Source organism: Polyodon spathula, chromosome 2 (genome assembly GCF_017654505.1).
Source record: "Polyodon spathula isolate WHYD16114869_AA chromosome 2, ASM1765450v1, whole genome shotgun sequence".
Taxonomy (NCBI): Eukaryota; Metazoa; Chordata; class Actinopteri; order Acipenseriformes; family Polyodontidae; genus Polyodon; species Polyodon spathula.
This window is the reverse complement of record NC_054535.1, coordinates 76,931,336-76,959,265: the sequence shown is the minus strand read 5'-3', so window position 1 is coordinate 76,959,265 and position 27,930 is coordinate 76,931,336. Positions and strand designations below refer to the sequence as shown.

At 37.2% G+C, this 27,930-nt stretch overlaps 1 protein-coding gene across 1 annotated transcript in view; it reads left to right on the top strand.

The window, feature by feature from the left end:
• LOC121300850 (ras-related protein Rab-3C) overlaps positions 1–26,284 on the top strand; it is a 41,722-nt gene extending 15,438 nt beyond the window's left edge. The window contains exons 3-5 of the mRNA XM_041229795.1: positions 6,956–7,074; positions 20,181–20,305; positions 25,348–26,284. Coding sequence (XP_041085729.1) covers positions 6,956–7,074; positions 20,181–20,305; positions 25,348–25,538 — 435 coding nt within the window. The 3' untranslated portion in view covers positions 25,539–26,284. The remainder of the gene's footprint in view (positions 1–6,955; positions 7,075–20,180; positions 20,306–25,347) is intronic.
• The last annotated feature ends 1,646 nt before the right edge of the window (positions 26,285–27,930 follow it).

The window sequence follows — 27,930 nt, the reverse complement described above, 5'->3', positions numbered from 1 at the left end:
TTTTTTCATTTCATCTTCCGATGGCTCCTACAGGGCACTCTTGATTTTTGCATATGATTATATTTTATATGAAGAGTATGCAGGGAATGTGAGCTAGAATATTTCAAATTTAGGTATGTAGCTAGAAATATACATAGTAATGATCATCCTAACCAATGTTATTTCAGGAGATACAGCATACCCATCAGTATAGAAAAAGATTCTCTGAGAACTCCGTGATTAACTTCACACAGTCATTATAGTAATGCATCTGTGAAAGCTAGGAGTCGATCGACTGCAAAGTGCAGTAATTACTGACCACATAAAGTATTTCATTTCCTGGGTTTGTGAAACATTCTTGGCTACAAAGCACTTCAATTAGAAGATTCATTTTAAGGTTGAAAATACAACTAAGGCTGAATGTAGACATGCTCATTAAGAGAAAAAAAAACATTTAATGGAAAAAGTTTTACAGTGCCGTGAAAAAATATTTTCCCCCTGTGTGATTTTCTGCATTTTTGCACATTTTTCACATTGAATTTGGTCAGATCTTTTTGTGGGTTGTTATTGTATATAGAGGGAGAAAAATGACACCAAAGTTTGGTGCTTATTTCATTTGTTTGGTGTGTAAGGTACTCTAACATGCAATCTTCAGGTGTGAAAAAAGTTATTGCCCCCCTGGTTAACTCAACCCAATTAAAGTGATAATTAGGGTTAGCTGTTTGAATAATTTGGTTAACAATCAGGCCTGATTTGGGCCAGCCATGCCCGATATAAATCTGACTAACTTTGGCCCTTACCATCAGAGTTTAGTTGTCAGTGCACAGGTTCTTGAGGTACATCATGCCACGATTAAAAGAAATTCCTGAAAAAAGTTGTTGATGCCTATAAGTCTAGAAAGGGTTACAAAACCATTTCTAAGGCTCTGGGGCTCCACCAAACCACAGTCAGAGCCATATTGTCCAAAAGGAAAAAGTTTGGGACAGTAGTGAATTTTCCCAGGAGTGGATTCTACCAAAATCTCTCCAATAGCAAGGCGTAAAATTGTCCAGGAAGTCACAAAGAAACCTAGAACAACATTCAGTGTTCTAGAGGCCTCTCTCACCTCGGCTAAGGTCAGTGTTCATGACTCCACCATCAGAAAGACACTGTGCAAAAATATGATTCGTGGCAGAGTAGCAAGGCGGAAACCACTGCTCACTAAGAAGAACGTGAATGCTCTTCTCAGGTTTGCCGAAAAGCACCTGAATGATCCTCAAGAGTTCTGGAACAATGTTCTATGGACAGATGAGCCAAAAGTGGGACTTTTTGGCCAACATGGGCCCCGTTATGTCTGACAAACCAAATACTGCATTCCACAGTAAGAACCTCATACCGACGGTCAAGCATGGTGGTGGTAGTGCCATGATTTGGGGATGCTTTGCTGCATCAGGACCTGGACGACTTGCCCTCATTGAAGGAACCATGAATTCTGCTCTGTATCAGAGAATTCTACAGGAGAATGTCAGGCCATCCTTCTGTGAGCTGAAGCTGAAGCATAGCTGGATCATGCAGCAAGACAATGATCCCAAACACACAAGCAAGTCTACATCAGAATGGTTGAAGAACAAGAAATTTAAAGTTTTGGAATGGCCTAGTCAAAGTCCAGACCTAAACCCCAATGAGATGTTGTGGTAGGACCTGAAACGAGCAGTTTATGCTCGAAAACCAACAAATGTCATTGAGTTGAAGCAGTTCTGCATGAAGGAGTGGGCCAAAATTCCTCCACGGCGATGTAAGAATAACTACAATAACTACAGGAAGCGTTTGGTTGCAGTTATTGCTGCTGAAGGTGGCATAACCAGTTATTGAGTCTAAGGGGGCGATTACTTTTTCATGCAGGGGCACTGGGTGTTGCATAACTTTCTTTAATAAATAAATTAAATAAGTATGAACATGTTGTGTTATTTTTTCACTCAGGGTCCCTTTTATCTAATATTAGATTTTAGTTGAAGATCTGATAACATTCAATATCAGAAATATGCAAAAATGCAGAAAATCAGAGAGGGGGCAAATACTTTTTCACGGCACTGTATGAAATCTAAAAGGGAGAGCCCAAGTAACAGTTTCTATTGATTATTTCTTTTAGCTTGGCTGTTTGCTATTCTTAAAAAGCCAGCAACTCTGGCTGTATGGGGAGCTCCCATCACTGGGACAGGTCTGAAGGTAGCACCAATACTACAACTGAAAGACAGATTGTATAATGACCCTGTGCATGTATTGCTGTTTAAAACACTCTGACATCATTCTTTCTTATTTTAACTATAAGCAGTGGTGTAGTGGGGCTGGAGTGGACCAAAGCGTCACCCCGGGTCATTTACATCTGCACTGTGAGCTGTCAAAGAATGTGATGGTCTTGGTAGAATCTCCCTAGGAGTTCTTAGCACTTGACAGGTTAACATGGCAATGCAAAATTGAATGTCATTGCAGACATCTCAGTTCAAAAGTATTGGGCAAGATTTAGGCTTGCTTATGAAAGATACAGTGAAGCTCATTCAGATGGCATCAGTATTTGTCAGATATTATTATTATCTACAATTACAGCCTTTAAGGGCAAAAGGCAGGCCTATAAACAATATATACATTTTCAGTAATTAAAGGTCTTGAGATATCACTTTGTGTCTAAACACCAGCTTAACGGGCTATAAAACAAACAGGCCTGCTTGCAATGTAATTATCAGCCGTACAGAACCATGAAGTTCCCCTCTAATTGGCTTCTGCTTGAATGTTCCTGATGATTTGTTTCCTTCCCATGATGCAGCAGTTTCCCTGCTGGTTGTGTTTGATAAGAGAAGCATTAGCATCATCTCACAGCCCAGCATAGGGCTCTGGTAGGAAATAAGATGCTTGTGTGTCATGGTTTATTTCACGCCACAGGGCACAGTTAGCAATTTCAGATTTCAAGGCAAATTTAAATTATGGAGTTCAGTATAAGAGACTAATATCTGAAGTGCAAAAGTTTACCAGCTGAATTTATGTATAGGTTTTTTTTTTTTTCCACCACATTTCAAAAGGCTGTTTTTCAGATTTCAATATTGACTGATACCAGCCATTTTGTGTAGAGAATTTCAAAATGAAGCAGGATATAATAGATGAAATATTGAACAGCTGCCACTTAATTCTGTTCTTGGGTGACTTTAAGCCAAAGAGAGATAGAGCACAAGCTAAAGCTCCTTATTTCTCAGCTGGAACAAGTAATTTTGAATGAGGAATCCTCGACATGCAAGCCTTGCTTTAAGCTACTGTTGCACTTGCCTGGTCATTTCTCCCGGAGGGTGAAATTGTCCCACCCCTTCAATCGCTTATTTCCTGTCATTAACCAACCAGCTGCTTCCACTGCTGACAAACATGCTTTTCAGCCAGAAAACACTGCAGAGGTGAAATGACCCAGGACATTAAGTGTAACAGCTATCTGGAGAAAGCGATGTGGGAACTGAGAACTTTCTTTAACCTAAAATAATACCATATATGGAAATACATGTTTTCTATTTTGTTAGCTGCAATTAGTAACCTACACAATTTCAGTTTTCAGAAAATTGTGTTTATTTGGGTGGGAATCAGTAAAACTGTAATCTCTTTCTATCGAAATATAATTTTCCATTAAAATGTGCGGACATTAGTGCCTTGCTGAACCGGACATGTCGAGAGACAGACAGGTTGTCCAAAATAATGAGGCGTCTTGTTTAAAAATAATAAGACACACTCACATAAATTTGTAAATCATTGCACTCAAATAACATTAATGTGTTCTCTGTAGGCCTAGGCTATACAGTATACAGTGTGTAGTAAAATCAAATTAATAACTAGTGCACTTTTTTTTACTTCAACCTATAGGCTACTGGTAACACAAAATAAGTCATGCTGCTGCAGTGTACACATTACTATACAATGCAAAAATAATACAACATTATTTTTAATTGAAAATAAATTATTTGTGTGCATCATTTTCCTTTTTACCGTAGCCTACTTAGACACAATTAACACAAAATAGATCCTGGTGCTGCATTATGGTACAACTGTATACACAGTACCTTTCATATACTGCACACACTTTACAAAAAAAATATTTTTAATTTGCATAGAAAATGTTACAGTGTACCCGTGGCTACAAGTAAAACACATAGCCTACCTGCTCCTTTTAAGACTTTAGATTCTGAATTTTAATTGTAGTCCACATCTTGCATTTCAAACCAGTGGAGTCTGTCAGGATTTCTGAAAGCTTCTCTCCTTTTCCAACAGATTGAAGTTAGTTTAAACTCTGCAGCGTATGGGTTTATATGCCGTCTTTTAATTACAGTCTTAGTTTTAGCGATTTAGTAGCTGCTTGTATTGGTTCTTCAGTTTTATTTTCATCCTGTCTTTGGTGTCAGTTTAACAGTTAGGTGTCAGCTTTTTTTTTTCAGTATTAGCGAGCGACTACTAATTTCCAGGAATGTTCATTTCTTATATATCCTGTGCAATCTGAATACAAGAAAGTATTATTATTGTTGTTGTCTTGTCCCTGCTCCTGCTGTAGCTCTGCTCTTTATCAGTGTTTGTGCCACCGAATGGAATAAAACATTGTTCTGTTCTTTTAAGTTCTTATCAGCCCGTCTGTTCAAAAGAACCAAGCAGGATACACTTACTACAAAGCTTACACAAATATGAAAATGATAAGGCTGTAATTCATTTATATATATATATATTATATAGATTATATATAATATATATATATATATATATATATATATATATATTACACTACCAGCGCTGTCAGCATCACCGTTACGCAGTAGTGGCACTGCAGTCTGTCTGGTGATGCAATGTGTTTTTAAATTACAATTTATATAATTAATAATAATAATAATAATAATAATAATAATAATAATAATAATAATAATAATAAATAATAATAATAATAATAATTCAGTACCCCCCTATGGTTGCATTAGATCCTCTTTCCTTCCCAGATGTTTTTACCTGGTTTTTACCAAGCATGGCTCACACAACCCTTTGTTTTTGTTTATCTTGATGCATATTAATGAGGTTAGTTGAACAACTCATTAACACAGCTGTGGAAAAAGGTAGGGGAACTCAAAGATGGAAGTTACAGGATTTACTGGCATAAGTGGTCTGAGTTATCAAATTATTTTGGCTAAAATGCACTTTTAAAACCTAAAGTAATTATTTAAATTTAACAAAAAAATAAGTTTACCTTATTTGCTGTACTCTGATACATTAATTTAGTCACTTGGCTGAAGCTTGAACATTTGTTGCACCATGCAAAATATACCCACATGACCCATGTAGTCTAAAATAAGTCAGTGCCTGTTTCTTTTCTTTTCGATCTTTAATCAACATTGTCTTTGTAATTACTTAGGCCTTGTATTGCAGATATGTCAAGCATGATAGTCTGCATTTACATTGCCAAATAAATCTGTATCTAGGATATCTTAAGGTTAGTGATCGTATCTGTGGGCTTTGTGCTGTTTGGTTAAGAGATAAAATTACCATGGAAACATTTTCCTTGAAGAATACGTCATCCTTTGTGTGGCAAAGTGCTTAACAGTGTGCCGGGGTAGGTGATCAATAAAGAGACAGACAATTTTAATCCAAGTGCAATGTTGTTTAATGGTTTATAATCCGATTGCCTGATGGCGTAATAACAGTAAATAATAAACAATGTTAACAGGCAATATAGCGGTTTGTATTGCTATGTTTAAATCCACGGTTGGTTCCCAAATAATAAACAGTCCCGTTCTTATTCACCCACACGTAACACAAACACAAGTCCACAGTGAGTGCTCAAGTGCTCGTAGTGAATATACAGTACTTAATGAAACAAGTGCAGTGATCTTGTCCGGGTTGATGTTGGTCTTTGGCGACAGCTCAGGATTGCGTTAGCTGTCTAAACAATAACAAACAGTATTTTTAGACAAGACAAAACAAACAAAACACTCACAATATATTTCAAAACACTGGTTTTCCGGGTTGTTCCGTAACCATAACTGAAGGAACAAATTCCGTTGCTTCGTCCCCTAATTATACCGTCACTCGTGACCCCTTGGTAAATGATTTCAGCCGCTCCTCCAATCCACGGCTGCCATATCATTTCCCGTCCAGGTCGATGAGTTAATTTACCGAAGCTCTGCCCCTATTCTAAATGACCGACTTTCTTTTAACCCTAGGAACAAAGTGTCAGGCCAAACAGTCCAGGGACTCTGTTCCCGTTACTTCGTGCCCTCACAAGTCGGGAGGGAGATTTACCACCATTAATCATTGTCTTTCTGTCACACTTTGTTGTTTAGCTCTGGGTTTTTGCTTTTATTAAGACTAGCCTGTCTAGAGATACTGTAAAGAGAAAGCGCTGTTATGAGTTATAAGAGGCTAAAATAACAATCACAAGGAGTGTGTTTAACCCTATGCCTGCCTTTAAAAATAAAAGAATAACAGATCATCAATTAATTTGTAATGTCTGATCTATTGCCCTAGTCCTACAGGCCACAGGATCATGTTGATGAGTCAGAACTAGGCTGGTTACTCCCTTCTGAATGAGGTTATTGGTTTGGTTTTCAGAATCTGGACATTCTCATTAACACCCCTCTTTGGCTTACAGGTTGTATATATTCCAGCCATCAAACGAAGAACAGACAGTGCATGGTGGAATGATTGTGTTCTTTAATTCATGTTGCTTTTCATTAGAGTTGTTCTCTAGCACTGTTGTCAAGTGTGGCACATTTTGAAATACTAAAAGAAGCTTCAGAAATCCTAGACGAAAGGTTAAGTTGTCATGAAGTTTCTTGTAATATTTCTAAATTCAGCACTAATGACTGTTTAATAGTTATGGATGAAGTCTTACACACTATAAATTAATCTTTACTGAGTGATGATTAATACGTTGAAGAAAATAAAAATAGCATAGAGCGTACTAATTTTGTTTTTCATATTTATTTGATAGGACACAGCAGGTCAAGAGAGGTACCGAACTATTACAACAGCATACTACCGGGGCGCAATGGGATTTCTTTTAATGTACGACATAACCAATGAAGAGTCCTTCAATGCTGTACAGGACTGGTGAGTTAAATACCATCACATGCATTATTTGAGATTTGTTTGCTTTTGATTTGAAACTGTAATCCACGAGTATGGCATGAAAATTCTTCTCCCATACTGGGGTAGTGGAAGTAAAGCTTCTGTGCATCACAAATAGGCTCACTGGATTGCTACAGACTGCCCTGCAAATACATTCTGTCAATAAGCATGCTGCATATCATTTTAAACAATGCTGTTTATAAAATGCTGATTCAATAATTTAAGATGGAAGTAAATTTTGATCACATTTTTTACTTGCATGAGAATATTTTAAGTAATTTCAAGAATGAAGAATGCATTTCCCTGTACTCGGCTCCTGTATTGAAAGGGGTGAGCTCAATACTACATACTCTGCACTGTCTTGTGAAAAGTAATAGATTATACAGTAATTTCAAATCAGTTTGATAGTATTCTGGACTCTTTTCAGATTGAAAATTGAACCTCAGCAACAAATACAATGTGAGACTCATAGGAGCAAAGGGGCCAGTGGAACAAGTTACTGTACAGCTCCGTGTTGAAAATGTTTTATGGAGAAAAGCAATTCAAGCCTATGAACAGAACTGTTTAAAACCAGGTTTTTTTTTTTTTTTTTTTTTTTTTTTTTTTTTTTTTAAATACAATGTTTCAAGTTATCCTCAAATAATGTAATTAAGGGTTTTAGTGCACCACATTGAATATTTTAATCCTTTTTGGATAACAGGCTTGGCTTCCTAGTAACTGTACAGTGTGTGTTGACATTCTGTTACAGTACAGGTTATCCTGGAAAAGAGGTGACATTATAATTTGACCAGCTTTTTTAATGTTCCTTCACTGTAGTCAGTACAATGAATGAGCAGTGTGTAACAATCATCTATCATGCTGTGACAGGCTGGCAAGTGGATTGAGGCTCAGAGACAGAGTAAAGGCAAAAATAAAGTTCTTTATTAAACAAAAATAGTCAAACAAACAGGCACAAAGACCAACAAGAGGCTCACAAATAAATAATCAAAATTAACTTACAAATTAAACAGTCAGGTTCCAGGTCCTCAAACAAGATACTCCTTTCTTTAAAATACAAAGCTCTCCAACACAAAAGAAAACTCCCAAACAAAACACACCCCAAACAGAAAACACACACACTCCCAGCCAGGGCGTCTCCCCTGGCTTTTATCCCCTGTGGCTAGAGCCCAGTTAAATCAATAATTATTCAATTAGAGCTCCAGCCACATTCTCACATGTTTTTCTGGCAGGGAGAAATTTAACCCCCTCCCTGCCAGTTCCAAACATATTCATGTAGACGGGGAGTTCCCTGTCACACATGCCCTTAGCTCAAGTTTGCACATCTTTCTTATCTCAGTGTTCCCAGGTTATCTGAAAGGAAACCCTCAGAGTTAAGACTGGCATTGCTGTCTGACCACAAAAAAGGACTTCCAACAGCAAACAGATTAGTCATAGTTTGGGTTCGTGTCCTTTTAAAAACGTGAAGAAGAAGAAGAAAACTTGAATTTTCAGCACATATGCACACTTTTATTACAACAGAAAATAAACAAAACCCTAGCTCTCGCGAGCACTGACTACACACATGTAGGTCCCCGTCTAATTTACAGGACAGCTAAGCCTTTTACCTGACATGTAATGCAACACAGCACACTTTACACAGAAAAGCCAAACATAGGGGGTGTGTGTTTTTTCTCTCTCTCTCTCTCTCTCTCTCTCTCTCTCTCTCTCTCTCTCTCTCTCTCTCTCTCTCTCTTTTAGGACCTTCAGTCAGGCTTCTTCACACAGCAGCAACAGCCTAGAGGAGACTGGCTGCACTCCTTTTAAACCCTGCACCTGGCTGTAATTATCAATAATGGCCAGGTGCAGGTGATAGTTAACTATTAACAATAAATAAAACAATTAAATTAATCAATTAGGTTGGCAGGGAGGCTTTTTAACGCCGTCCCTGCCATAAAACAAACATTTTTAGGTTTGCAGGCCCCCTGTCCTGCTACATCCGTTACATACCCCCCCCCTTTTCTTTTAAAGACACAGGCCATACCAAGGCCAGCTCCCCCCACCCACCCTCAAGTCCATACATTTTATTTTTCGGCCCTTCCTGCGGGCGGGCTTGAGGATGGGTTGGTCCCTCCAACGCTACCTTGAAGGGACTGTGAACCAACGAGGAGGGATCCAGGTGGCTTGCCTAGGGCGACTGCAACACAGGCTGGCAACTGGGAGCAAGGAATGGCAGGCAGAGGTGCACGGCTGTAATTAAATGATACCAAGTGTTTATTTACAATGAAGGGAAAACATAATACATGGTTTCATTATAAGCATTTGGGCGACACAGTATATTCCCTACATTGTTTATACCAAACGTGATTTGGTATAATTTAATTAAAACGCTGTTGATAATTAATGAATCATGGTTATAGCACCAGTTTTTAAGCATTCTGTAAATATTTCATTTGATAGTTAAAAAGTACAATGCTTGGGGCTGTCAGGGCTTGTTTTCAAAGGATGTCAGCATGGACATTTACAAACCAATGGAATACCGTGTGTGTGTGTGTGTGTGTGTGCATGTATATATATATATATATATATATATATATATATATATATATATATATATATATATATATATATATATATATGTATAGAGAGAGAGAGAGAGAGAGAGAGAGAGAGAGAGAGAGAATATATGCATGCCTCCAGTCATAAGTGGTTTTCACGATCACGCCACCTTATGGTTTGCTTATGTCATTGATTTGCATCAGAAAAAATCTCAATTTCTGCATCCCTTGCATCGATTTCCATCAGGCAGTGTGTTAAGCCCGCTCGCAATGATTTCAATTGGGCAGTGTGTTCCAGGCTTGATTTAGCAAGCACTAGGTACTGAGTTCACACCCCACAAAAAGACAAAAAGCATCCCAGCCCAGGAACTCACAACTTCTACTTTAAGATAAATGCAAACACAAGTTCAGACAATAACATTTGCATTACTTAAAATTTCAGAAAGAAAGTCTGGCCTTTAGTACGCATCAGGGTTTACAGGAAAATATTACATTTCCAAATCAGACCCAAATGAACACTATATAACAGTACACTTATTTGAATTTCTGTGAACCTTCCATGTCTCCTAGGAGTTCAGTTCTGTCAGATTAAGTACACCTACCATGTTTTGTGACACATATGTATCACTTTGCATCTGTTTACTGAAGACACTGTTTGCCAGAAGTAGACATTTGGCTGGCCTCTTGATACTTATTGCTCCATTAAAGGAATTCTTACTGGTTTCCAGGGAAACTGTTATCACCTTTTACAAATCTCAGCTCCACTTGTAGCTGCTCCATCAGTTTGAAAGCCTCTGTTTCATTTCCTGTCTGACATTTTGAACTTTCTGTTTTGCTCTTTCTCCTACACGAACAGCTTTTCAAAGTGCTGGGTAGTTTCTAAAGCTGTTCAGTTGGGATTTGGACATTACGCTTCAAAAACAACAAAAGCTCAATGGCCAATTAAATAAAAAAACATTCCATTCTGCTTTTCTGTAATTACCAATAGGATGACGTGTCATTACTTAGACACAGTATTTCTTAAAATGCATTCAAGCTGGTTTCATTAGCACTAATGTAACATTTTGTAGTCCAATACCATTTTTACATTTAATTACAGCAGTGAGAGTGGCTTCAGGCAAGACCAGCTACTATTCACCCAGAGGCAAAACAAGTGTTCTGATACCAAATGAAATACTTTGGTATTTAAAAAAACCCAACCTAATTCTGAATTCACGTGTGTGAAGGCAAGTACAGCACAGTGCAAAGTATTACAAGTACATTTTTTTCTTTTATTTCCTGCACTCCAAACATAGCTCCCTATTGTGAAATCAAGAAGAAAAGATTGCACATGTACTGTACTAGTCAAGAGATAAATACATAATTCCAGTTTAGGGTGTAAAAGAGGAACTGAGTTTGAAAACGGTACACAATTAGTCTGTGAAACCAGCCTTTTATTTATAAATACAGTGAACATGAAGGTCACTTTGTTATGCTGCTGTAGAAAAAAAAAAACTTGCCTACCATCCTGTCAAATATATATCAACACTGTATTGATGCTGCTTTCAGACAGCTTTCTATATTTTGTTTGGTTCTTTTACTGTAACATGTATGAATTTTGGTCCCAGATTCCTCCCACTGCTACTGCCTAACAGAGTAGCCCGAAACAAAGTTATGGGAAATTTTACAGTGGAAAAATGAAAATTAGACAATATAAACAATTGTTCTTTAAGATCATACTTTAAAATTGCAGGATAAGAGAATTACGTGAACAACTGTCTGCCATAATGAAAAGGAAGAACTTGATCCTCATGGTCAGGCAAGATATGATCTTGGATTGATGTAACCCACATTTCCATTGGGTCACTGAAGCAGAAAAAGTCAAGTTTGATCACATCAACACAGGCTTTTTACCTAGAATAGAAGTAGCAACCAGATCAGCCCCAAGATGTGGAATAGACTTAGGATGATGTAAACTTTTTTTAATGGAATCAAGAACTACCAAACCATAATAAACAATGTGGTGTATGGTATAATTTATTCATTATTTTGTATGTGTGGACAGGGTATTAGTTGCAACAGAGAGCATAGAAAGTAACATTTTTAATGAAGTGCTGGATCTTAATACAGCCACCCTAAAGCTCTCGAGCCTTCTCTATGATGGACCTCTTTCCTGTGCATTTTTATATCATTACACTCAATTCATGCAAAGTAAATAATCTGAGATGAAACATGATTGTGAAAGACAACCATATTTTCAACAAAAGTTTATTGTACATTATATATAGGCAGCATGGAAAGTGATTGCTTATTAATATAGAGTTAAAAGGAGGTGCTATTTAGATTCGCTACTGTCATTAAAAAAAAAAAAAAACAGTGTTTCTGATTAGAAATGTGTTATTTATAGTTTTGAAACACTGCTGAAGTTTCCATTAGGAGTCAGAATTTCTCCATCTGTGTTCAGGCCTTTTGTAGCGCTAAGGTACAAATAAACTTCTCAGGTTCGTCAGATGAGGTTGAGGAAGAGGGTGGAGTTGGAGGGTGGGTGATTAATTCAGTTATATCACTGTCATCTTGTCCTACTCAGTTCTACATTTACAGTGGTTTTACGAGGATGGCATTTTTTAGCATCAGTGGGTCTTAATAACAGATCATCACAATATTAACAGCACTCATTAAGAATATGGGTACAAGGAGAACCCATATGGGTGATGTGTGGTGAACATTTGGGGATTTTATTCTTTAAAAAGAAACCCTGTATTTTGCTCACACTATTCTCCCAATCTGTGGAGTTAATTTTCCAATTAAACAGCATCACTTTGTACTTATCAACTCATCTGCAGTTGCAAAGTCCCTGTGCTGTTAAACTGTAAAGTTGTGTTTAAACATGAGCCCTTATTGAGAGCATTAGAATCTGGTGGTATACGGTATTGTCCAGTTCTGATTAAACATGAGCCCTTATTGAGAGCATTTGAATCTGGTGGTATACGGTAGCAGGTTTATTGCACCGTGTTTACTTTTCTTTCAACACAGATATTCCAAAATTCCCAAATATCCTGAAATACAATATTTTTTAATCATGTAAACCTCAACTTTTCATTGTTTTGATATATGTACACTGCAGTTATACCTCCTTTCAAACCAGCATCTGCCCATATGTTAAAATTAAAAATACAGTTCATGCAAGTCATGGTTATTTACGTTCATGATACTAATAGCTCCAGTTTTGCATTTACACCTGCATAAATGATCCCTGTATGTTCCACACCTTCAGCTATACACAAAGTAATGTTTACTCTAACAATCAAGAAATATGTATTTATTCTATATTAAGGTATCTTGTAACATGTTAAATTTTTCCACACAATGTGTACCTCAGCATTTTGGTATAGATTTTTTTCAGATTGCATTTGTTTAGTTCACTTACTGTGCACTTCTTAAACAGTTATGTATGTGCCTGCCTAGTTATTAGCTTTAGAAAGCCCATACTTTAGAATTTCAATTATGTGATCACAAAAGATGTGGGCATCATTAGCATTTCAGTGTTATTCAATCTCATAATCAGAGACACACAGCCATACTGTTGTCAGGGTGCATTGTTGATATGCTGTTTCAGAATAATGGGGGAAGTGTTGTTAGCACCACTTTCTCAGAAAAAAAAAAAAAAAAAAAAAAACGCCTTTCAAAACTAGAAATAAGCTTCTTAAGAATTACCAAGACCTCTTAATTAAAGTTTATTTTTTTAGATGTGTTACTTCAGTAGGTGTTTTTCTTCTTTCTGAAAAAAAAGGTGGTAATGAGTTTCTGAATTTCCACATACAGTCCCTATAGAAAGTCTACACCCCCTTTCAAAATTGTCACCTTTTGTTGCCTTATAGCCTGGAATTAAACTGCATTAAAATTACTTTTTTTTTCTCATTTATCTACACATTCTACCCCACAACTTCCAAGTGAAAAAATAGTGTAGAAATTTGTAAAAAAATTTACTAAAAATAAAAACTGAAATAGCTTGGTTGGATAAGTGTACACCCCCTTGTAATAGCAATCCTAAATTAGCACAGGTGTAACCAATCACCTTCAAAATCACACACCAAGTTAAGTGGCCTCCATCTCTGTTAAATTGTAGTGATTCACATGAATCAGGATACATTCAGCAGTTCCTGTAGGTTCCCTCTGCTGGGTAGTGAATTTTGAAAGCAAAGACTCAATCATGAGCACCAAGGCACTTTCAAAAGAACTCTGTGACAAAGTTGTTGAAAGGCACAGATCAGGAGATGGGTATAAAAAAAAATATATCAAAGGCCTTGAATATCCTTTGGAGCATGGTCAAGAAGATTATTAAGAAGTGGAAGGTGTATGGCACCACAAAGACCCTGCCTAGATCAGGCTGTCCCTCCAAACTGGATGACCGAGCAATAAAGAGACTGATCAGAGAGGCTACCAAGAGGCCAGGCTACAGGCTTTTATGGCCAAGACTGGTCAAAGTGTGCATGTGACAACAATATCCCAAGCACTCCACAAATCTGGCCTGCACGGTAGGGTGGCAAGAAGGAAGCCATCACTCAAGAAAGCCCACCTTTAATCCCGTTTGAAGTGTGCCAAGAAAAACCTCAGGAGATTCTGTAGCCATGTGGCAAAAAGCTTTGTGGTCTGATGAAACTAAAATTGAACTTTTTAGCCTAAATGCAAAGCGTTATGTTTGGCACAAACCCAACACAGCACATCACCCAAAGAAAGCCAAACCTACACTGGAGTGGCTAAGGAACAAAACAGTAAATGTCCTTGAGTGGCCCAGTCAGACCCTCGACCTAAATCCAATTTAAAATTTGTGGAATGACTTGAAGATTGCTGTCCATCAACGCTCCTCGAGGAACTTGACAGAGCTTGAACAGTTTTGAACCATCAACGGGCACCATCGCTTAAATAAAAAAAAAAAAAAAACACCTTGAAACCTAGATTTACTTGAACCTGTACTGATTTGTTGGGTACCTTTTCGCTGAGTCAAGTTGTTCTAAGAAAATAGTCCTGAACATTTCTTAAATAAAAAACAAGGATGATGTACATATAAAGAGAAAAACAATGAGTTTTTATTTAGTAAATTGATTTTTATTTTGTATTAATTTGTTAGGGTTTTAAACTTCTATTTATAAGCAGGACATTGCTTGAGGAATACCACTCTAAAATGCTTCCTCACTCATCATGTTTCTGCATTCAGCCAAAGCCTTTCTCTTCTGAATCCATATATGAAAAGAGCAATATTACTGAAGATGCTGTGTCTGTGCTCCAGTCGAGCTGACGGTCTGTGATTGGCTCTCGGCAGTTGCAGGTACGGGATTGGTTGCTTTCGTCGATGCAAATTATTGATTGACTGGTTTTGGTGGATAATAAAATAAATTTGGACCAATTGTGTCTTTGTTTAGTATTTACTGTCCAATAGATGTGAGCTACACTTAAAAATACAGCAAGTCAAAATGAAAAAGCCAGCACTTGCGTGGATTGATTTTAAATGTGATTGACAGTTGGTGCTGAGATGTTCCAGCGGGCATCTACTGTATTAGAACCCAATTGAACTGGAAGCTGATTGGCTGATGGTACTGAATCGTTTTCTAATGCCTCTTAAACTTGCATGTATATTGCATAGTTTAGCTAGAGGCAGCTTAAGGTTATTTATGTAGTGCAAGTTAAGTATTCTGTTTGAACTTTATTTACTCTTTACCTAGCATTCTGTAGCAGACAGTAACCCCGTTTTTGTACAGTTTACAGACAGAGAAAGAATCTGATACAATTACCATGACCTATTGGGTACTGCAGCTCACATTCGGTATGATTAGTTAAAAGCTTTTTTTCCTGTGATTTGTGTTTCCTGAGTGGGTGTTGCTAAACCCATGACTGAAGAATATCTGTCAGTTCCATGAAAAAACAAATCAATTCATCATGTTTCCCTCATTTCTACGTAAATGCGACATTTCGGAAGAAAAGGTCACATCTCTCATTATTGTATTGTTATACAAACAATGAAGCATAACAATATCCTGTTGGAAAATAATAGCAGCATAATTTTCTACATTATGAAGGACATGCAGTGGATTGAAGAGCTTTGCTTTTATTAATGTTAAGTGAGCTGACAAGGTGGAACAACTTACCAGTGGAAAGTGTCTTCGAATCCTTTCTAAATGTCTTTCACAGCATCACCGAATGCTAGGGTGCAATGCGACAGATTTAACAGTAATGGCTGCCAATAAGACCCACCTGCTGTACTATCAAAACATTGAACTAGTCGATCCACATTGGGTTTTTTACGTTGTTGTGTGTGTCCTAATATTAAAACCAATTAAGTAAACATTTCATTGGCATGGCTGCAAAATTGAATGCTCTATGTCTTTTACAGCATGTTCTCTAGACACATGGTTTGAAAGCCTGTGCTGTACAGTACATCGCTTTAGCAAGAATGTGCCATGACTAAAACTCACCCGGTGAAATCTCAATTTGCAGTCCCCTATGTGTGAACTGTTTTATTAATATTTCTTCCAGAGCGCAAGCAAAAGAATGAAAGAACTTGGCAGGCGGCAGTAGTGTTGAAATATTGTCTTAATAAATGTTGTATATCCTTAGCAATGCATAAGAAGCCAGGATGAAACGCTATCATGTCACTAATACCACCAACTTTTCCACTATGGGGAGCGTGTTCTGCAGCAGGCACTGTAGGGTGTCCGTTACTGGTACAGCTACTGGTTTTCAATATTGAATTATAACTGCAACGATACATGTACAAATGTATGATGCCTTTGTTTGTTAATGCATTCTCAGGACATGGCACCCAGTAAGAGTAAAGAACCCAATTAAGGTGAGGCAATGTGCAAACTCAAGAGTGATTAAGTTGTGTCCTGCTATATCCCCTATGCTGTGATTTTCAACATAACAAACTCTGGACTGTGGCACGATTTGGTTAACGTTGGCCAATCCATGGAAAGTGGAGAATTAGGAGAAAATGACTTCCCCATTAATGTGGAATACTTCTTACCCTGTTTTCTGTGATTTTTCGATAATGATAAAATATGCATTCCATTATACTGCAGTAAACATTTCACCATGGAGGCCTTTATTGAGTACAGTGCAGAAACTGTATCTGTACAATATAGAATTGCTAAAAGTAATTTATTGTTAAGCGTTATCATTTTGTTTATGCTGTTGTTTAATGCCCTATTTTTCGGAATATCTGTGGCAGTGTATATTAAACCCAACACAAATTGGATATGTGCTTATAAAAAATGCATCGCAACAAACTATTTTTAAAAATGTATTATTTGTATAAATAATACATTTTGATAAATTGTGTTACTTGTTAGTTTTCTATACATTGTCTCCTACGTTGTGTCCCTCATAAACTTCTTATTTATTTTGTGTTGAGTAGCTTCCCTGCAATACCGTTTGATTTTTGAAAAGAGCTGCTTGGAAGTGGTTTGTTCAGCTCACAATGGCATACCTTTGTCCTGTCTCAAAATCTCTTTGAGGCCAAAAGGAAAATGAGGCAACTCTTCAGATTTTTGGCTGACCCCGTAATAGGCCCTATAATCAAGCGCTAATGAAATGAACATGAATATGTTAAATCCTTGCCCTTTGATGAAAATTGGGTCCTCAGAGTTAATATATCAGCCTCTCTACACCTACTAATTTCTGTCTTGTTGTTTCTTTCATAACTAAGAAACTATTTGTTTACTCTTCCTCACAATTTGCTCTTCATTTTAAGGGCTCGTTGAGGTGCAAGGCCACATCACTGGGGCTGTAGCGCCTCAAGGTCGTGTCGTGCGTCAGCAGGTGAAATGCAGGGCTCACGACTGTCAGTGCCTCTCAACCACAGCTTTCACAGAGACTGTCCTTCTGGTTTCCATAGGTACCAGGTGAAAAGGACCTATTCCCACGAGGAGCCTTCACAACCTGTTTCATATCTTTTCCATTTCTTTTTATATCACACTCATGGGAACTGTGTATGCCAGAAGTGCCATTTCTGTAGCTTCTACATGTTTTCCTGATCCAGTAGAATGATCAGTACTAGAAGTCTGTACCTACAGAAGCAGTGCTAGGGATGAAGATAACAGTGACAGCACATCATTAAAAATGTAGTGCAAGAGCATATAAAAAAAACATTGTACAAGGGCTTTGTTTCTGTATGCCTAAATTGGAATACTGACAGAAGCACTAAGACAAAGTGACAGACAGACTGCTATCAGTAGCTTATCTGCCTCTGTGTATGAAAGTTCTGTCTATGTGTTATACCTTGTTTCCCTAGAAGCCTTTGCTAGGTGACTTGCTTGTATATGTTTGTGATAATAAATAAAAGCTCTTACCAGTATGCTTCCTACCTGCTTGATTGACTACCTACATCACCCTATTAAAGACAATTATTATTATTATTATTATTATTATTATTATTATTATTATTATTATTATTATTATTATTTTAGGGAAAGGTAAAGGGTTAGAAGAAATTATCCATGGATTTTTACTGAATAAAACATGTGTACAGTTAGTTAATCATATTCCGCTGAATACAACATTTTATAGTGTTAGCATTCAGATAAAGAACCATTTAAAAATAACAACATTAGCCGCAGAGTGATTACAAAAGATAAACATTGAAAACAGATGTTCAGAGTTAATTATGCATGTTTTGTGTTCATGACCAGTGAATTATCGAACCTGGCTTGTTACACAGATATCTAAAAGGTTATGATATATATATATATATATATATATATATATATATATATATATATATATATATATATATATCTTGTATTCACTATAATAAATTCTCATAAATGAATGCTGAAAAACACAAAACAAGATAGCACCTGACGCATTTTAAGCAACATTGCAGTATAAATCACTGTGCTGTACAGCTGTATTGTCTCAAATTTATAGGTACAGTTGAAAAACATTGGGCATGTAGTGTAGTTTTGGCAGAATAAGTATTGTAAAAGCAAAAGGCTGTGGTCTGAAATTAGTTGACATTGAACCAAAGAACACTTTTTTTTCATTTTCTCCCCAGTCTGGTAAGCCCAATTATTTTTCTGTATCAACCCAGCTCACTGCTGTCACCCCCGCACTGACTTGAGAGAAACAAAGACGGACACATGCCTTCTCTGAAACGTGTGCCATCAGCCGTCCGCTTCTTTTCACTCTGCAGGCCCGCCATACAGCCACCTCAGAGCTACAGCATCGGAGGACCATGTAGCTCTGGGCAATTTACAGGCAGACCCACAGGCGCCCAGCCAGTCTACAGGGGTCGCTGGTGTGTGGTGAGCCAAGGACACCCTGGCCGACCTAAGTCCTCCCCTCCCAGGCAGCACTCAGCCAGTTGTCCCCTCTGGGAACTCCTGTCCATGGTCGGCAGTGGAATAGCCTGCAGTTGAACCAGCGACATCCAGGCTATAGGGTGCATAGAGTTCCTTTACCAGATGCACCACTCGGGAGCCTTCAAAGAACACTTTCTGACTGTAGATGGTGACATACAGTATTTGCCATTTTGAAATATGATAGGGGCCTACATTTTATTAAAATGACACCTATGTTATAATGGTCTGTTTACAACCAAATCACGATATCACCTGGATTAGATAAACATTATGAAAGATAACAATGTACAGTAGCTACTAAAAAGATTCCCCTGGGGGTATGCTACTGGGGATTCTACCACACAATTTGATAATGTCTTACGGGTCTTTTTTTCTTCTCCTAAATACTACCCATTCCTTCTCTGCAATGTCCTCCAATAGAATTTCTGTACTCCTGTGGCAGGCTGGTGAGTGGATAGAGGCCCAGAGACAGTCTGCAGTTCAAAAAATACTAATTTTATTATAAATAACACAAAATAAAAGTGCACAAGGACAAAATAAAGGGATTTAAACACAAAAAGAAAAACAAAAAAGCAAAATGTACAAAATAAAGGTTTCCAGGCTGGGCAATGCCTTCACCGGATTCACAAATCTCAAAAATACACACAAACCAAAAACTACCAACCTGCTTCCTCAACTCCCTCCTCCCAAATGAGAAGCAGAGGCCTCCTTTTATGTCAGGTGGATGGGTGCTGATTGATCGTTAATTAACCTAATCAACTACAACCCCAGCCACCTGAACATAATAAACCCAGGCAGGTAGGGGAAATTAACCCCATCCCTGCCAATTTAAAAAGGGCAGAGCTTTGCTCTGCCACAACTCCCTTAACTACTCCCAGTACCCACCGGGTTGCAAAGAATGACAGCTTGGTCGGGATCCTTGCAGGTGGCAAACTAGATAAAGTGCTGATCTCGCTAGCCACTTCCTTCTCCTGTGTGAAGCACAGCACAGCCACAGGAGTAGCTGGGTACCAAGCTACTCTTTTAGGGGAGGGGGTCACTGCAGGCCCTGACAACTCCATTTCTATGACAGACTGAGGTCATTGAGACGGTGTGATCAGCAGAATCAGCAATACGTTTCCAAGCCGACGTGTAACGGTAATTGTGCCTCGTTCCTTGAGTGCACACCTGACTTTCTAAAATCATCTCCCTACTTTTAATTTTCTGTATCTTTTTCTAGGTCAACCCAGATCAAAACCTACTCATGGGACAATGCACAGGTGATACTGGCTGGTAACAAATGTGACATGGAAGATGAAAGAGTAATCTCCGCTGAGAGGGGCAAGCAGTTGGCAGAACAGCTTGGTAGGTGGATTCCTTTTATTTAGGAATTAGATATAGTAGAATATTAGTAATTGCTCAACATTTTCAATGTTGTTATAGTATATTAACGTGTGCAATTACTTATTTTAGTGATTCATCATTTAATATACCTTTTTATTGTCTGATTATCAGTAGGCATTTGTTATTTGATTTGTTATTTGTTTAAGATGATAAAATAGAATAAATATCCAGGTAAAAAATAAAAATCAGTATGCAGTTACTTATGCATTGAAATGATGTAAACAGTATGTTTTGGTTTCATGTCATTGCCAGTGTAAAGGTATTTACCCTGCCTCGTGACAGGAGAGTTTCCAGACCACGCATGACAATACATAGGAATAATAGGAACATTGTGCATGGTTAAGTGGTATTGATGGAGCCTCTAGTGTTAAGGATGCATAATATTCACTTTGCCACCGAGGTTCTTATCACTGTATTTGGGCTGGTTAAAAAAATGGAATATGCCACTTTAAAATGTGCATTTTATAATAAAGTGAGTGTCATTGCCATGGCATCAAAAGCCTATAACTACCTCCACAGTTTTCAACCACACATGTTAATCATTCCTAAACATCAGGAAGTTGGCTCTTTTGAGTAGACAGTATATACAGTGGCTTGCGAAAGTACTGACCCCCCTTGGCATTTTTCCCATTTTGTTGCCTTGCAACCTGGAATTAAAATAGATTTTTTGGGGGTTTGTATCATTTGATTTACACAACATGCCTACCACTTTGAAGATGCAAAATATTTTTTATTGTGAAACAAACAAGAAATAAGACAAAAAAACAGAAACCTTGAGTGTGCATAACTATTCACCCCCCCACCACCCCCCCCCCCCCCCCCACCCAAAGTCAATACTTTGTAGAGCCACCTTTTGCAGCAATTACAGCTGCAAGTCTCTTGGGGTATGTATCTATAAGCTTGGCACATCTAGCCACTGGGATTTTTGCCCATTCTTCAAGGCAAAACTGCTCCAGCTCCTTCAAGTTGGATGGGTTCCGCTGGTGTACAGCAATCTTTAAGTCATACCACAGATTCTCAATTGGATTGAGGTCTGGGCTTTGACTAGGCCATTCCAAGACATTTAAATGTTTCCCCTTAAACCACTCAAGTGTTGCTTTAGCAGTATGCTTAGGGTCATTGTCCTGCTGGAAGGTGAACCTCTGTCCCAGTCTCAAATCTCTGGAAGACTGAAACAGGTTTCCCTTAAGAATTTCCCTGTATTTAGCACCATCCATCATTCCTTCAATTCTGACCAGTTTCCCAGTCCCTGCTGATGAAAAACATCCCCACAGCATGATGCTGCCACCACCATGCTTCACTGTGGGGATGGTGTTCTCGGGGTGATGAGAGGTGTTGGGTTTGCACCAGACATAGCGTTTTCCTTGATGGCCAAAAAGCTCAATTTTAGTCTCATCTGACCAGAGTACCTTCTTCCATATGTTTGGGGAGTCTCCCACATGCCTTTTGGCTAACACCAAACGTGTTTGCTAATTTTTTTTTTTAAGCAATGGCTTTTTTCTGGCCACTCTTCTGTAAAGCCCAGCTCTGTGGAGTGTACGGCTTAAAGTGGTCCTATGGACAGATGCTCCAATCTCTGCTGTGGAGCTTTGCAGCTCCTTCAGGGTTATCTTTGCTCTCTTTGTTGCCTCTCTGATTAATGCCCTCCTTGCCTGGTCCGTGAGTTTTGGTGGGCGGCCCTCTCTTGCCAGGTTTGTTGTGGTGCCATATTCTTTCCATTTTTTAATAATGGCTTTAATGGTGCTCCGTGGGATGTTCAAAGTTTCGGATATTTTTTTATAACCCAACCCTGATCTGTACTTCTCCACAACTTTGTCCCTGACCTGTTTGGAGAGCTCCTTGGTCTTCATGGTGCTGCTTGCTTGGTGGTGCCCCTTGCATAGTGGTGTTGAAGACTCTGGGGCCTTTCAGAACAGGTGTATATATACTGAGATCATGTGACAGATCATTTGACACTTAGATTGCACACAGGTGGACTTTATTTAACTAATTATGTGACTTCTGGAGGTAATTGGTTGCACCAAATATTATTTAGAGGCTTAATAGCAAAGGGGGTGAATACATATGCATGCACCACTTTTCCGTTATTTATTTTTTAGAATTTTTTGAAACAAGTTATTTTTTTCATTTCACTTCACCAATGTGGACTATTTTGTGTATGTCCATTACATGAAATCCAAATAAAAATCAATTTTAATTCCAGGTTGTAAGGCAACAAAATAGGAAAAATGCCAAGGGGGGTCAATACTTTCGCAAGCCACTGTATGTAAAATTAAGAGACCACTGCAAAATTATCAGTTTCTCTGGTTTTACTATTTATAGGTATGTGTTGGGTAAAATGAACATTTTTGTTTTATTCTATAAACTACTGACATTTCTCCCAAATTCCAAATAAAAATATTGTCATTTAGAGCATTTACTTGCAGAAAATGGCAACAGGTCAAAATAACAAAAAAGATGCAGTGTTGTCAGACCTCAAATAATGCAAAGAAAATAAGTTAATATTCATTTTTAAACAACACAATACTAATGTTTTAACTTAAGAAGAGTTCAGAAATCAATATTTGGTGGAATAACCCTGATTTTCAATCACAGCTTTCATGCGTCTTGGCATGCTCTCCACCAGTCTTTCACATTGATGTTGGGTGACTTAATGCCACACTTTATGCTTCCTTCTGCTCTGACAATGTTCCCCAACTCTGAGGATTGGTTTTTCCAGCAGGACAATGCTCCATGCCACACAGCCAGGTCAATCAATGTGTGGATGGAGGACCACCAGATCAAGACCCTGTCATGGCCAGCCCAATCTCCAGACCTGAACCCCATTGAAAACCTCTGGAATGTGATCAAGAGGAAGATGGATGGTCACAAGCCATCAAACAAAGCCGAGCTGCAGGAGTGGCATAAAGTCACCCAACATCAATGTGAAAGACTGGTGGAGAGTATGCCAAGACGCATGAAAGCTGTGATTGAAAATCAGGGTTATTCCACCAAATATTGATTTCTGAACTCTTCTTAAGTTAAAACATTAGTATTGTGTTGTTTAAAAATGAATATTAACTTATTTTCTTTGCATTATTTGAGGTCTGACAACACTGCATCTTTTTTGTTATTTTGACCAGTTGTCATTTTCTGCAAATAAATGCTCTAAATGACAATATTTTTATTTGGAATTTGGGAGAAATGTTGTCAGTAGTTTATAGAATAAAACAAAAATGTTAATTTTACCCAAACACATACGTATAAATAGTAAAACCAGAGAAACTGATAATTTTGCAGTGGTCTCTTAATTTTTTCCAGAGCTGTATATATATATATATATTATATTATATATATTATATAATAATATATATATAATATATATATATATAATCCATATATATATATATAAATCGACTATGACTGAGGCTTGATACTGACTTATTAAACCATACATTCTTATTAAACAGTTTTAACTGGGGCTGTTAATTAAACCTTTACTTACACCTCATTCTGAAAGTCTGGAGTAATAAAATGTTAACATCCATGTTGTTAAAATCCTTCTATACTGCATTTTACACAATGCTCATTGTTTGGTTCTAAGTTTCATTAGTTAATGAGGAATGTTTTTTTTTTTTTTTTCACACAAACTGACTTTATATTCACTTTCATTTGAAGGCCATCAGTACCTAACAACCACGTTTAAACCAAATATTCTGTAGCTGGTAGATAGATTTGACTGTACATATAAAACGTAAAACAAAAATAACAATACTGATTGAAGCTACAACCCATCATATAATATAAAAACTAGAAATACCGATATTGCTTGCTGCTATTCTAGTGTCCTCTTCTTTCTCTCACTGGTTTATCCCAATAACCGAAAGCCTGGACTTAACTCTTTCAATCCCAGGTTTTTTCTCCTCTTCCTCCTCCTCTCATCCACCTCATTTGCAGTTGCATGTTCTATCAACCTGCTTCGGTTGACCTCGAGATCCTGGGCCACACCTTTCCTACAGTCTCTTATTAAATATCAATGACAATTCATTAACAATGGCACGGTCATGTTGCAAAAAAACAAGAATTCACGTCACCAAATAATTTAGTGTCTGAATTGAGAGTCTCCAGCCCTGTGCAACAAGTCAGAATTGCGTCATCTCTGAGTCCAGGCTATTTTACATCCATTTCCAAGATTTCAATGACTTTATTCAAATTCATGATTTTCATGATGTCTGTGACAGAATTATAGCCTTAATAATGGTAACTGTTAATAATTAAATTGTGTTTATTACTACTACTACTACTACTAATACTAATAATAATAATAATAATAATAATAATAATAATAATAATAATAATAATAATAATAATAATACTATCCATGGTCACTGATAGTACAAAACAAAACAGTTATTTGCAAATATTGGAAATATTTCAATCAGCTATCTTATAGAGTTACATGATAATTGATCAATATTACCTGAACTGGGAGAACCTCTCAAAGGCAACCTGAAGATGTCGAAGGTCTGGAGAACTGTCTTGCACAAACCACTTAGTTTATATAGGTAGAGCTCCATGGTATTATATCACTGATGTAGCTATGTATTTTAACATGGAGTTTCATTTAATTCTTAATATGTATAAATATATTACATCTGAGATAATTCTCTTCATCCCTCTCTGGGTCCTGCATTCACTCATGGAGTCATACTGTATACAGTGAAAACCACAATCAGGATGCATTTCTCCCAGAATGTTATCTTTTTTACATGATGTATAAATCACTGTTTTCTACACAGAACCAACTTTAATGTGCGTTGTAACCTTCATTTAAAAAGTACAAGGTTCTTGAGAAAATGAAAACGAGGGATAAACAACACACAGCATTGAAATGGATTTTCAAAATCTCATATTGCTTGAGAAAGATTAATCATGATGAGAAATATATTGGCTGTGTTGGTAACATGTAGATGGTAGAAACATAAACCTGTATATAATAACAATTTTTCTGTTTGTCTTTGAAGGATTTGAATTCTTTGAAACTAGTGCAAAGGACAACATAAACGTTAAACAGACATTTGAGCAGCTTGTGGACATCATCTGTGACAGGATGTCAGAGAGTTTAGAAACCAACCCTGCTGCCACTGCTGGGAAACCGAACACAAAGCTAACAGAAAACCCTCCTCCGCTACAAGAACCCAACTGTGGCTGTTAATAACTGCGAGCATCTCAGAGGCAGTCGTAATGTGTGCTGTGGCCAATATATGAAAATCCTTAGATTTTAGTTTTTGAAACTATCATTTATCCATATCTTAATAAATGATAATGAAAAAAAAAGTTGTGTTTTTGCTGTTATGTACGCAGTACTGTTCTCTGGAAATTTCTTGTTTTAGTGCACTTAATGGAGCAATCAACAAAACTACGCAAGCTGATTGTACATACACTAAGAAGTAGTTTTCAGTGGTAATATGTTGATTTATAACAAAATCATATATTTGTTCATTGTTTTGACTATGACATCAGTAAATAGGTAGACTACCAAATTATTTACCAGTTGGTGACCTTTGTCACTTACAGGCACTGGTAAGTTTCAAAGCAAAGTCAATATAGATAAGTTTAATACATTTAGGTTACTTCATTAACGTTCATGGAATACTGTAGTGGGTTGTTTAAGGCCATCCTTATGAGTGAACTAAACACAGCGCTTCATGTAAGTATTCTCTTTATATGTCAATATATGGGACAGACATTATTTTTTTAAGCCTAAATTAAACGGCTCACTTTGAGAAATTATTTTCCTTATGTAAAGCCACATACGCTCAGAGATGTTGGGACCATTTTGTCGTAGGATATGAAAGAATGCAAGATAGATTCCAAATGAGAACCGAAAAAGGTTGTTCACTCTGTAGCGCTAAATGTGAAAAAGTTCTATAAGGCTAGATCTTGAAACAAACACGTGTGCACACACTATTATATATATATATATATATATATATTATATATATATATATATATATATATATATATATATATATAATTATGTCTACAAAAATTCAGAGTCCTGGCAAACAGTCAAATCTCCATCATATACTTTGATCTGCACGTTAACCTCAATTGAGTAAAACAAAAGCAGACACAGAGCTCTATTTAACAAAACAAGTGCAGAGGGTAACACTCTTCTCTAAAAAGGAATAAAACTATTTTAACGTATACAAACTAAAATTTTTAGCATGTTGCTTGCTAGTTTTATATCATTCAAAGTGTTTTATTACAGGCAATTAGCCCTTGGGTTAGCTTGTCAAATAGGGCCCCTAATGTTAATACATGTTAGTATGCTTTCTGGATTGGAACAGCCTTGTTGCTCTACAGTGTATTTATTTTCTGATTCAGATCAAGCATCAGAATGAACTAAAGAAGCATGCTCAGATCTCCCAATACAGTAGGTGCCAAATAATGAAATCCCTCCCTGGGTGAAAGATGTCTGTGTATTCACATATACAAACTATAACTGTTTGTATAATTGTAGCAGCTGTACCTAGTTTACCAGAAAAACCTGAATGAATTCAGCGTCACTGTTTTTTTACATTTTAAAATGTGCAGGCAATTATACTACATGATAAATAACTTTCATTTATCAACATTGACAAAAAAGCAGTTATTTTCTGGCAGCCAAATTATTATTTGATATTATATATTCTGCTGGATTCGTGCTCTGAACTTGTCTGATCATCCACTTCAGGCTCTGTTGCAAGAGTTTTTGATTATGCACTGCAGTATTCCAAGCTTGATTTACTGAGGTCTTCTCTCTCCATGACAACAATATATTGTTTTTTCCCTTTCTGTTTTTTGTGTGTGTGTGTGTGGCTTGCTTGTTTACTGCAGTACCCTGTGTATGAGTTTATGTATGTATCTGGCCTGTGTTAATGTGCTTGGTACCTGGGCTCAAACACTGCTGAGTCTTCAACTACTGTTCTGTTTGGTTGTGTTGTAATTCAATGCACTGCAAAATATGAACTACCTGAAAAATGTGTGGCCTTTTAACAGCCTTAATGTATTAAATACTATTCACAGTCTCTACATTTCTGCAGTTTTTTTTAATTTATTTTTTTTATTCATTTACACTACACCTTTCTAAAATGGTCACTGTTGTGTTTTTTTTATTTATAGACGATAACCTTCTGGGATACAAAAAAAAGATTATTGTTAAGCATTCATACAGCCATACTTTAACGTCCCTAAAATACACAGAAAGCATTTTCTAAAAACCCTACTGTTTTAAAGCTCTACTATTATTTGATAATATGCATTTGCCAGTATATTGGTGAAACCCAAATATGGGCCTGAGGTCCCAAACTTGGTGTTGGGTTTACTTTTTTAATGCAATGCAATATACTTTGCTCATTTTTGGCTGGGTGTTTCTCTTTAACTGCCTGGCTTTGTTGTCTGGTGAGTATTTCTTTTAACTGTATTTCTCTTCATAGATGATTTTCTTAGCATTAGACCCACACCCTGAATGTAACAGGGATGCATTTGAAGAACAGCTACTGAAAACACCTAGCTTTGTCTTTTTGTTTTTTCTTTGTTTCTTTTTTACCTGCACACTGCTG